This window comes from Aedes albopictus, chromosome 2 (genome assembly GCF_035046485.1).
Source record: "Aedes albopictus strain Foshan chromosome 2, AalbF5, whole genome shotgun sequence".
NCBI classification, from domain to species: Eukaryota; Metazoa; Arthropoda; class Insecta; order Diptera; family Culicidae; genus Aedes; species Aedes albopictus.
The window spans coordinates 512,100,626-512,113,452 of NC_085137.1; the positions used below are offsets into that span (position 1 = coordinate 512,100,626).

The window sequence follows — 12,827 nt, forward strand, 5'->3', positions numbered from 1 at the left end:
CCATTTTGAAATCCAAGATGGCGGACCATAATCCAAGATGGCGGCCACGGATTGGTGTTTTGAGCTATGATACCATGCAATATGGGTATCTATCGATCGGACTTGATGAGTAGATGTTAAAAATCGATATTTGACGCCATTTTGAAATCCAAGATGGCGGACCATAATCCAATATGGCGGCCATGTAATGGTGGTATGAGCTATGATACCATGCAATATGGGTATCTATCGATCGGACTTGATGAGTAGAACTTAATAATCGATATTTAACGCCATTTTGAAATCCAAGATGGCGGACCATAATCCAAGATGGCGGCCATGTAATGGTGGTATGAGCTATGATACCATGTAATATGGGTATCTATCGATCGGACTTGATGAGTAGAATTCAAAAATCGATTTTTGACGCCATTTTGAAATCCAAGATGGCGGACCATCATCCAAAATGGCGGTCACGGTATGGTGTTTTGAGCTATGATACCATGAAAAATGGATATCTATCGATCGGATTTGATGAGTAGAAGTCAAAAATCGATATTTGACGCCATTTTGAAATCCAAGATGGCGAATTATCATCCAAGACGGCGGCCACGGAATGGTGTTTTGACGCCATTTTGAAACCCAAGATGGCGCACCATAATCCAATATGGCGGCCATGTAATGGTGATATGAGCTATGATACCATGCAATATGGGTATCTATCGATCGGACTTGATGAGTAGAACTCAAAAATCGATATTTGACGCCATTTTGAAATCCAAGATGGCGAATTATCATCCAAGACGGCGGCCACGGAATGGTGTTTTGAGCTATGATACCATGCAATATGGGTATTTATCGTTCGTTTATTTTTCGCCCGTTCTGGAAATATCGCAATGATTCCATGGATTTGCAGAAACCGGAAGCCGCCATCTTGGATTTCAAAATGGCGTCGGACATCGATTTTCAACATCTACTTGTCGAACCCGTTCCGGAAATATCCATATTGCGTGGGTTTCCATGGATTTCCAGAAACCGGAAGCCGCCATCTTGGATTTCAAAATGGCGTCGGACATCGATTTTCAACATCTGCTTGTCATGCCCGTTCCGGAAATATCCATATTGCGTGGAATTCCATGGATTTGCAGAAACCGGAAGCCGCCATCTTGGATTTTAAAATTGCGTCGGACATCGATTTACAACATCAACTCGTCGAGCCCGGTTCGATAATACTCACATGGATTTTTAAAAATTATTTTGGCAATTTCATGAAATGGTACGTTTCACCCCTCCCTCCCCAAAGTCCTCCAGAAATCCTAACAATACTACATGAATTCCAAAAATTCGCCGGGAATGCCGAGAATGTCTGTGTGAATCCTGGACATTCTCCGGGAATCCTGATAACATCCAACATGGGACAGCTTATGCTGAAAAATTCGACATGGGACAGCTTATGCTGAAAACTGAAACATGGGACAGCTTATGCCGATAATATCCCGAAATTTGCTAGATTTATCGGCATTATCGGATTTATCGGATTACTGTAACAGTCCCACTAGAGTTTTTATTTAAAAAGTTAAAGTAAATTTAATACCTATGAAATTTTTGGTTCATACTTCAATGATAAATACCAATTCTAACGCTCTCCTGATGAATTCACTTTCATTTTTTATTACACTTGTTCGTAGAGAGGGAAACAAGGCTGGAACTTAAAACGCGTTTTTCTCGGTTTGCTGTTTTGTAACATGGGACAACTATGCTGCACACGGCAGTTTCGTCCATACAAAAAAAAAATGTACGAAGCCAGAACCCTTCCCCCAAAAGTTTATGAGGTACAAAGATTTTGAAAAATGCCAAGTCTTATCTCCTGAATCGATTGACTTGGACTCCCAGAAGCTTTGTTCAAGATTTAAGCAAAATCGCGCTCAGCAAGCATAAAGTTTGGATAGGGAGCGTTTAGTGATTCAACTATTCTGTATTCTTGTAGGTGACTATATTCCAAACAACTTTGTTGAAGACCGTAAAGTGATCCGAGGTCTGTGAGAAAGGTTATACCCTAGACAAATTTCAGAGGTCTCAAACGAAAAGTGTGACAAAGGGAGGATGGGACAAAATTTCGCTAGATTTAGTGGTTCCCGCTAAATTTAGTGGTTCCCAATCTTGGGTGACGGGGCCACCCGAACTTCTCAAGATGCGAAAGTTCTAAAAGAAGATGAGATTTTTTCTCAGGTGCTGCGTCTCAAGGAACATGACATTACATGTATTACAATATAGTGGTATTGCACAAATCAGTGGTTCCCAAGTAGAAGCCACGGGCTATCAAATTTCTCAAGAATCCATAGTGCTATAAAAAGCAAAGAAGGTTTTCAGGTACTGCGTCTCATGAGCATTTTTTTATCATATAGTGGCGTTGCAGAACTCAGTGATTTCCAAGCTGGGGTCGCGGGCCATGCTGATTCCACAAGTAGGCGATCAATTTGCACTTTGAGTGAGTCGTTTTTGAGCATCTACCTCTAGGCTCAGTGTACCAGTTATGGCTATAGTACCTCAAATTCGCCATAGTTGATTTTCAACTTTTAACTATGCAAATCAACAACATAAAATATGTGAACAAAAGATCAGGTTCCTAAAAGATGATTGCACTCATTCAAACTTCACATTTTGCTCAAATTATGATGGAAATAAATCGTTTTCCTTAAAATTTCGGCTTCCTTGCATCCTATTTCACCATAGGGGTCGTCCACAAATGGCGTAGCTTTTTGGGGGGAGGGGGTGTTTGTGATTTTGTGACGAAGTGTGACGATAGGGGGGTAGGGGTTTATGATATGCTACGTAGCTTTCTACTAGGCCTATTGAAAAAATATTTCATAATTAATAACATTTTTACTTGCATTAAGTATCATTATCCAGTAACTAAAAAAAATATTGCATGATTTTTTTTCCATTCACATTAATGTAAATAACAAATAATGAAAATAAATACCGGCTTCATTTCATAAGACATGCAGCTATCGGACGCAATAACTGTATCTGAGAAAGTGGTTTTGAAATCCTGCGTAAAGAATAATGTATGTAGGTTGTGTTTGCAGACAAAAATCAATTTCGCACAAATGCTTCTCAAGACCAATAGTTTTCTGCTTGCTATAGGGCACTGCACGCCGCTCAGGTTGCAAAGGAAATTTTTTGGCATTACGGCATTACTCCAGGAGTTCCTTATATAGTTTCTGCAGGACTTCCTCGAAGAATTCATCCAACAATTTCTTAAGGTGAATATATGACGAAGTCACACCTCGAATTTTCAAGAGCACAAATCTGAGGGTCAGAACCGAGAACCGAGGGTCAGTTTGCGCTGAAAAGTTGATCGATTGGTCACCACCAGCGGGTAACCAATCGATTAACTTTTCAGCTCAATCCGACATTCGATTCATCAGATTTGTGCTCTTGAAAATTCGAGGTGTGGCTTCGTCATATATTCACCTTAAGGAGCTCCTCTAGCAACTTTGTAAGGAATTTCTCATTGTGTTCTTTATAGGTTTCCCCAACAGGAGAAGAATAACATTTCCACAGGAATTCCTACTGGGAATCCCAGAAAAATGACTTCTGAAATCAATTCCAAAAGGATCTGGAGGCATCTCAGAAGAAATCCCTGAAGGTACTTCCAGAAGAATTTCAGAAGGAACTCCTGGAACAATCTTGAAAGAAAATAGAGAAATTTCAAAAGAAACTCCGTGAGGAGTACCTGAAGCAATTCTAGATAAAGCTTTCGGAGAAATCTTGAATAAACTTCTGGAAGAATCTTAGAAGGAGATATTTGTAGATTGTCTGAAGGAACTCCTGGTTTAATTTCTGAAGAAAGCACGTTAGAAATAATTGAAAGAATCCCATAAGGATTTTTTGAAGGAATCCCGAAAATAACTTTTGGGGAATCACGGAAGATTATCTGCATATAACAAGCTACTGAAGGTTATCTGCATAGTTACTGCAAGTTACTGAAGGAGTCCCGGGAAAAAAATCCTGGATAAATCCTAGAAGGAAGTCCTCGAGGAATCCCAGAAGAATCCAGGAAGGAATTCCTGAAGGAATCCAAAAAAGAACACCTGGAGGAATCCCAGAAGCAACTCCTGGGAGGGTTTTGAAAGAATGCCGGAGGAGTTACCTGCCGAGATCATGGAATGAATATCTGAGTGAATTTCTGAAGGAAACCAAGATGGAAATCCTGGAGGAATCCCAAAAGGAACTTCTTTAGGAAACACAGAAAGAAGCTCTGATGGTATCTCAAAAGAAATTCCGGTTAAATTCCCTGTAGAGATGCCCAAAGAGAGGTAGAGATGGTGGAAGAGAGGAGAAGAAAATCTTGAAAGAACTCCTGAAGGAAGCCATGGATAAACTTTTAGAAAACCTATTTTATTTGATTTTTTTTTTAGTATTTTTAGCTTTTCCATAGTAGTTTTTATTTGTTTTTTCCTTGACCCGATGTAAAGCTAAAACTTACAGGTTATCGCATTGCTAATAAATTACAATTACAATTACAACCTTAGAAAAAAAAAAAACTCCTGGAGAAATCTCAGAAGGAGCTTTTGGAGGAATCTAAGAAGGAAATCCGGAATGAATTATTGGAGGGATCTTTGAAGGAACCCCTGAAGGAATACAATAAGGAGGAATTCTCCAATGGAATCCCAAAGAATTCATGGAGAAATCCCAGAAGGAAGTGCTGGAGGAATTAAAAAGGGAGACATTCTCAAAAATGGGAATCCCAAAAGAAATTTCTCGAGGAATTCCAAAATAAACTACTGTAAGAATTTTAGAAGAAACTCCTACAGGGTCCTTCAAATGTCGTAGTGAATTTTATTCAAATGAAACCAATTAGATATGTTTAATAGATTTATTAGTGAGAAAACTAATATCTTCGGAAGAGCTTCTAGGCTAATATGGAATTGGGAGCATCAATTTCCGGTTCTTCGGCATCAAGCAGAACGCTTTGGTGATAATCTCCACTGGTTGCACCTATGGTCTTGATGTCGGCGATCTGAACCTGGCAGTCTTGTTATTGTTGTTTTTTTTCAAAATTTTCTTGCTATTGTTGTTTTTTCATAATATTCTATTAACATACAAGTTAAAATTAAAATCAGAGCTAAGTTCGAGTTTTTCTTTACATGAAAATTTTGATGAGGGGGGAGGGGTGTTTTACAAGCTACGTCATTTATAGAGGGGGTATCTGAATTTGTGACGAAATGCTACGAGGGGGGAGGGGGGTACTAAAAAACGCTTAAAAAATCTACGTCATTTATGGACGCCCCCATAGTGTACTAGTTATGGCAAATCCCATAAGGAATACATGTAAATAGTGCGAAGTGGAACTGAAATTAAAAAATATGTCCATTACTGGTACAGGGTTCCTATTATTGGCACACGCCGTAATAAATAGTAAAAGTGGGTTTGGCTCAGATTTTATATTTTTCCTATATTTGACATATCGACGAAATTCGTTGGTCTTAGGTCGTATCAAAAAGAATGCGAACGACTCGTTTGATCGCCTTCCAGGTAGCAATTGTTCTTCCTCAACACAGTCGTTGGGGAAGCGGTGCCTGTACGGTAGGCAAACAGTTTCAAACAATAAATAAATCGTTTTCGCTCGTCGTACATATGTACAACAGAGATGGTTATATTTGCGGTTTAGGGGAAGATTATGTAGATCGATGAGATTTGAATTCCTTATGACAACTAAAATGCCGGGTCATTAATTGGCTCGGTAGCTTAGTTGGTAAAGCACTTGTCTATCGAATAAGGGTCGTGAGTTCAAATCTCACCTGAGCTGTGGTTTTTTTTTTCCTAATTCAACCAATAATTTACCCAGCTGTACATATGTACGTTGAGTTATTTGAAAATTATAAAGCTTAGTGGGTTTAAATTCAATGTGAGGGGTTATTGCTATATTGTTATTAATAATACTTGTGAAGCAGAATCTAGAAAACAAAAATCAAACATGATCATCCCGTAAAGCATTTGCACTTCTTCCTAGCACATTCGGTTCTTGAGAAACTCTTGTGGCCCGTGGTCCCAGATTGGGAACTACTTATATTTCCAACACAACTATATTATGATAAGTGCTCCCTGAGGTCCAGAATCTGAAAAATCTTTTTACTTCATCCTCACTACTTCGGTTGTTGAGAACTTCGCTTGGTAGTCATGGAGGTTAAGAACCATTGATCTTTGCAAAATACACAAGTTTACAAAATAAAACGAAAGTCGTGAACTTCTGTCAACGACCAAAACTTTTGAAGCACAATTTAGTGCTGATTTAGAAACCGACCTTAAATTTTAAGTAGAACAGTTTTTGAGTTTTAGCTCAATATCGAGTTTTACAACTTTTCAAAATATGTAATTTACTCAAATTCAAATATACTGCGTTTTGTTTAACCAATGTTAAATATTCTTTCATCAATTGAAAGCTGAATACAATACCATTCGATCATCTGAATACAGGTTTTGCGTCAGATTGATAAAATTCAAGATATTGGCGAGCTTTAGGGATGATCTTCTTAAATTTTAGCAAAATTCTCAAAATTTTTTGAAGAAATGTCTTTTTTCAATAAGAAAAAAAAACAACTTAAAAATTCTTTCTCGACGTTTAGTTGACATATCATATGTAGGCGAATTACAGTAAAAAATTCAGCTCAATCGAAGCATTGATTGCGGAGAATGAGATGTTGGAAGTGAGCGACTTTGCTTAAAAATAGAACAAAAATCGATTTCAAATCATCAACCTTGTATGGAGAGTCGAAAAAATTTCCGCTCTACTGTAATTTTTTTCTTTCGCGTTTTCGAACTCAGGGCATGATTCTACACTAAAAATGATCATCAGCTTACCGAGTTCAAAAATGCTGTAAACTAGTGTTACTGTACCTACCTAAATAATTCAAATTACAGTAACTTAACACAGTTTCGAAACTTTATCATTTAGATCTTCACAAACTGAAAGATATTATACATTCAATGGTCAATGGAATGGTCAATGGAATGGTCAATGGAATGGTCAATGGTCAATGGTTCAATGGTCATCATTAAAATCAACCGCACATAACGAAATTATTCGAATCAACGCCATGTCCAAAATTCATGGACACTGTAATTCGTTAATGCTTCATGGATCAAAAATTCTATTTGATTGATTGAATATAATCCATAATCAATTACCAACTCCAATACTTACTGATGCACGTTCCACTCTCGTCGCCAATCCACTCGCCCGTCGTGCCGCAAATCTTGGAAAACTTCCCCTCTAGCCGGTAGCCCGTCGGACACTTGAGGATACACTGACTTCCCGGTCGATTTGTGATCTTCAGCCGGCCTCCGTTCGGTCCATCGGAAATCTCATCGATCGGTCGACTGCACTCCAGATAGCCGTGCCGCGGTGGAAACAGCGGCGGGCATGCCACATCTGCCAGCTTCAGCGAATCGTTGAGCACTGTTTCGGACGAGAAGGGGAAAGTGTAAGAAATTCGTAAAGATTCAAAAAAGCTAAGTGATGCATGGAGGTTAATTTTCTCGGTGCCAAGTCAAGAAAGGTGCTGTTTTGGTATTCGATGTTTTCCGAAAACGCTCAGAGAAGGGTTAACCGCAAGCAAACCGGAATCTGGCTTGGAATACGTAATCAGGTTGTTTGAATTTCAATTTTGGTTGATTCGCTTAAGAGATAGCCGAGCTCCTTGCAGGGTCAGTTTGAGAAAGGCCAAAAGCAGTGAATAGGATACAATCCAGGAAGCGAGGTCACGTTCCAATGAGGAAAGTGGGAATCCCATTCAAACATTTGATTATTTCTCGCCTTGAATTGCTATCGGAGTGACCGGTTTTGGTCTGAGTTTAGCAGTTTGAGTGAAAAGTTTCTCGAAACGCCATTTACTCTAAATCAAATCGTGAGGAAAAATCTACACCACAAAATATCGCATAAAACAGACTAGAGTTTAAATTCCGAGTCGGGTGATGGTCAGAGGGAATGTTTTCCATGTAATTTGATATTTTACTGTTTCACACATAAAATTTCACAGCAAAAGCGGGCAGTGAAAGACGAACGGTAATAAAAATTAGAACATTTCCTCTTTCGTTAGATATTGCACTAATCATTCTTAATTTTCGGTTTTCAAGTTTTTCAAGATACGGAACTACATATTTATAACAAAGTAAGCAAATAACCTGCCTTCAACGGACACCGACTGTTATTCGACCTCAAGGAAACAAACATTCACCAAAAAGAAACATAAATTCCATTTCACATCTTCCCTCAGAATTTCCACCAAATGACTTGAAAATTTCCTGCCGAAATTTCTCACATTTTAACTGACACCACATTCGGAATGTGCCGTATTTTCCGCACTGTTTCATTCTTCGCCAAAGTGGGAAATTCTGTTGGCACGCTGCGGGACCTTCCTACAACCATCAACAATCAAGCCAGCTCCAGCTGGCTGCGTAAATGAGCGAGAAGCGACCGGAACCTACTAGTACGGCGCACTACGGAGGCATCAGCCAGCGGCACCACTCACTCACTCACTGATGGAACGTGACGGAGAAATTTAAATAATTCAATTAATTTCAATGTCTATCTTCTGGTGATTTTATTTTCTCGCGAGCTTTCGACGAGTTGGCGGGTGGGAAACAATTTTCTTATTATTTTATCGGTACATTGTTGCGTAACTCATTAGTCCAGGGAGAATGCCAATCCTGGGGACGTGCCTGATTATGTTTAATAAGAGTATACTGCTTTATTAGGATTTGTATTAACTGTTTGATGTTTGAAGTAAACGTTATTATACTATAAGTAAATATGGCTGGAATAGATCACCTTAGAATGGTGCGTTACGGTGTAAGATCTACCAAATTATATTTTGATCTTGATATTTACCACATTTCTAAATATTCCAAAAATATTCCCAGATTAGGGCGTACGTCAGATTAAAGCGTACATCAGATTAAGGCGTACATCAAGTGCTATGTAATATGTTTGTTTTATTGTTACTGCTAATTTACATTTAATTTCAGCATTATCCATTGATGACTCTCTTATCGAAGGTCGAAAATGGTACGCATGAGCATGAGCGGTGTCCGGCCATTTGGCCGAATGCCGTTTGGCCGAATGCCGTTTGGCCGATCGCCATTTGGCCGAATGCCATCTGGCCGAAAGGGTCGTTTGGCCGAATCATGATCAAAATAATTCAGAGGAAGTTTTTGACATTCTAACTGCCAATATGATTATCAGAAGTATATCCTTCTTTTTATCATAGGCTATTCTTTCTAGTTTTAATATTCAGGGATTAGTTGGCGTTGAAACTGTCATTATATCATCGAAGATTTTTCCTTCTTTGAATCATAGGCTGTTCTTTCGAGGTATACTGGGACGGGGAACAGTGGTATGGTCACTTGATTTCATCATTCATTTTTCGGCCAAACGGCATTCGGCCAAATGACCCGGAACCAGCATGAGCATAAATTACTGCACAATTGAGACTAGCACAACATTATCAATGTACACAGTTAAACATTCTCAACTATATTAAAGTCAATAGCGGCGCCAGCCACGTCCTAACGGTCATCGATTATGGAAAGGAATGTTAATAAGACAAACGTTCAGAGAATCGCTACATCTCCACGTTTGCCTAAGAAAGGATTTCTTGTTAGTAGGGAAGAGTAACCGTTGGCGATCTAGGAGTCACCCATGGTTGGTGATATGATCCGACAATGGATCAATATAGGGGATAGACAAAATGATCGGCACAGGAAAAATTATCACTTTCCAATTGCAGAACAGAACACAAGTAGAACATCTTTGGATAACAAAACTAAAATTTAATGACATTGATGAAATAAAAATACATTTTTTCAAGAAAGATCCAAAAAGTGTCAATCCATGATAACTTTTTTTAACGTTTTGAGGGACGATTTCTTGACCCTGGTTTAAGCGTTAAACCAGGTTTAACTATATGGGTAAGCCTGGCTTACCAGTTAAGCCGAGGTGAAGAAATCGGCCCTAAAAGTACCTATGTTTTAATAACTTGTGAAGCATTAATGACACATTCTACCATAACGTTACAACGTTTTGACGCCTTTTTGGGCAGATTGTCCACGTTTACTTGTTAATTCGACCGTAAATCCTAAAATATTATGGCGTATTCGGAATCCTTGTAAAATTTCCAATAAGTATGATCTGTTGAACAGTTAGTTTTCATCGGGAAAACATGTTAAAAATGGAGATGAGTAGCGTGACGTTACAACGTTGTAACGTCACGCTTTTAATTCCCATTTTAAACATACTTTTCTACAGATTAAACTTATTGGAAATTTTACAAGTAATCCGAATATGCAAAAATATTTGATGGTTTACTTTCGAATTTATGAGTTATAGTGAAAAATCTGGCTAAAAAGGTGTCAAAACGTTGTAACGTCATGGTGTCTAATATAGTGTTGATAAACGTGCAAAATTTCATTCAATTTGGTTTACTGGTTTCCGAGATATAACACTAGTTTACAGCATTTTTGAACTCGGTAAGCTGATGATCATTTTTGGTGTAGAATCATGCCCTGAGTTCGAAAACGCCAAAGAAAAAAATTACAGTAGAGCGGAAATTTTTTCGACTTTCCATACAAGGTTGATGATTTGAAATCGATTTTTGTTCTATTTTTAAGCAAAGTCGCTAACTTAAAACATCTCATTCTTCGTAATCAATGCTCCGATTGAACTGAAATTTTTACTGTAACTCGCCTACATATGATATGTCAAATAAACGTCAAGAAAGAATTTTTAAGTTGGGTTTTTCTTATTGAAAAAAATACATTTCTTCATAAAAATTTTGGAATTTTGCTAAAATTTAAGGAGATCGTCCCTAAAACTCGCCAATATCTTGATTTTCATCAATCTGACGCAAAACCTGTATTCAGATGATCGAATGGTATTGTATTCAGCGTTTAATTTATGGAAAAAGATTTTAAATTTGTTGAACAAAACGCAATATATTTAAATTTTAGTAAATTACATATTTTAAAAAGTTGCAAAGCTCGATATTGAGCTAAAACTCAAAAACTGTTCTACTTAAAAATTTTTGAAGGTCGGTTTCGAAATCAGCACTAAATTCTGCTTCAAAAACTTTGGTCGTTGACAGAAGTTCACGACTTTCGTTTTATTTTGTAAACTTGTGTAATTGTTCAAAAATTGGTTGTCTAAAAAATATTGTTTTACGAGAACGGTTCTAACAAGGGTTCTAACTTCACGAAAGATTAACCAATCAAACTCAAATTTGTACCAATGATGCACATATAATAGGATGACAAACAGTCAAAATTTGATGTTTTTTGATGCACTCTATGAAAAATTACAGCATGGTGAACTTTTATGTGAGAGAAAAAAAAAGTTGCCTATACAAACATTTTGGCCACCCCCTGTATCAATGGTCCAAATTTGGGAAAGACCGAGCTATTCTATATGAAGTTAGAAAATTTCTAGTTAGGGCCATTACTATCCGATAGCCAACTTTGAACTGTTATGTCTCTGGAGTTCATAAACCGAATGTAATGAAAATTTGTGAAATCATGACTTATACAGGGGATAGCCAAAATGTTTGGGATAGGCAACTTTTTTTCTCTCACAAACAAGTTCAACATGCTATAACTTTTCATAGAGTGCATCAAAAAATCTCAAATTTTGACTTTTTGTCAACCTATTATATGAATGTGCATCATTTGTACAAATTTGGGCTCGATTGATTAATCTTTCGCAAAGTTAGAACCGTTCGGGTAAAACACTATTTTTTAGACAACTCATTTCTGAGCTGTCATATCTCGGAAACCAGTGAACCGAATTGAATGAAATTTTGAACGTACACTAACAATATACAAATGCTTCACAGACTATTAAAACATAGATACTTTTTGAATGTTGAGAAAAGTTATCATGGATAGACACTTTTTGGATTTTTCTCGAAAAAATGTATTTTACCATGAACGGATTACTCTTCTGCGAAGGTGGGACTGTACGAGATACGGTACGTGGACGGCGGAGATATCGAGCAGCATTTTTATGAAATGGAACGCTTGTTCGAGAAAATATCCCAGGCGGGTAGGAATCTCAACCATCAGTTGGGGGTGACGTAAAACCTAGTTTACCGAAGTCATTCAGCACGCTGACCCCTGCACTCGCCTGTCGCAAAGAAGATGAAGTTACGCTGGAGCTTGTGAAGCGAAGGTAATCGGAGAAGTGCTGAAGCGTGGACGCAAAGGTTCATCAGATCAAGCTTTGAAGGTGGAGGACCGAATGCAGAAGAAGCTCAGTACGATTGTGTGCCACAACTGCAAAAGACCTGGACACAATAAGAAGGAATGCAACGTGAAGGCTAAAAAGAAAAACTGGGACGAAGGAAGGCAACATCGATCAGCACAAGCCAAGGTGACAACTCCAGACACAGGGAGATTCGCACTCATCGTCTCGATTTCCGTTCAAGAATGAATCGTGGACTCTGGTGCATCACGGTACATTTGCTCAAATCGGAATTCCTTCGTGGAGCTGGGAGAGCGGAAGGCAGGAACACCAAGTGGTGAACATGCTTGATGGAAGGAGAAGGGGCAAACTGAGTCGTTTTGTGAAGAATGACATCGTGAAGGAAGTTACCCTGATCAGGTGTTGTACATCCTGGAGTAAGAAGTAAATCTGTTGTCCGTCGGATGTTTAATAAAGAAAGGTGCTGACGTCAGTTTCAACGAGTCCGTGCTGTGTCAAATGGTGGAGTAATAGCTCAAAAACGAATTGTACGAGTTGAAGTTAGAAAGGAGTCCTGTTGTAGCGGCAGTGAAGAGCCACAACCTAATGT

The 12,827-nt window shown here is 38.4% G+C and overlaps 1 protein-coding gene and 1 non-coding gene across 3 annotated transcripts in view; one reads left to right on the plus strand and one right to left on the minus strand.

Annotated features, from left to right (window-relative positions):
* LOC109432373 (uncharacterized) overlaps positions 1–12,827 on the minus strand; it is a 495,279-nt gene that overhangs the window by 20,545 nt on the left and 461,907 nt on the right. The window contains exon 9 of one of the 2 annotated variants that reach the window (XM_062854538.1): positions 7,190–7,444. In XM_062854538.1, coding sequence (XP_062710522.1) covers positions 7,190–7,444 — 255 coding nt within the window. Of the gene's footprint in view, positions 1–7,189; positions 7,445–12,827 lie in introns of those variants that run through there. The other variant, XR_009998119.1, reaches the window with a different exon arrangement.
* Trnad-auc (transfer RNA aspartic acid (anticodon AUC)) lies at positions 5,723–5,794 on the plus strand. The gene has a single exon. It is a non-coding gene; the product is annotated as a tRNA-Asp (tRNA).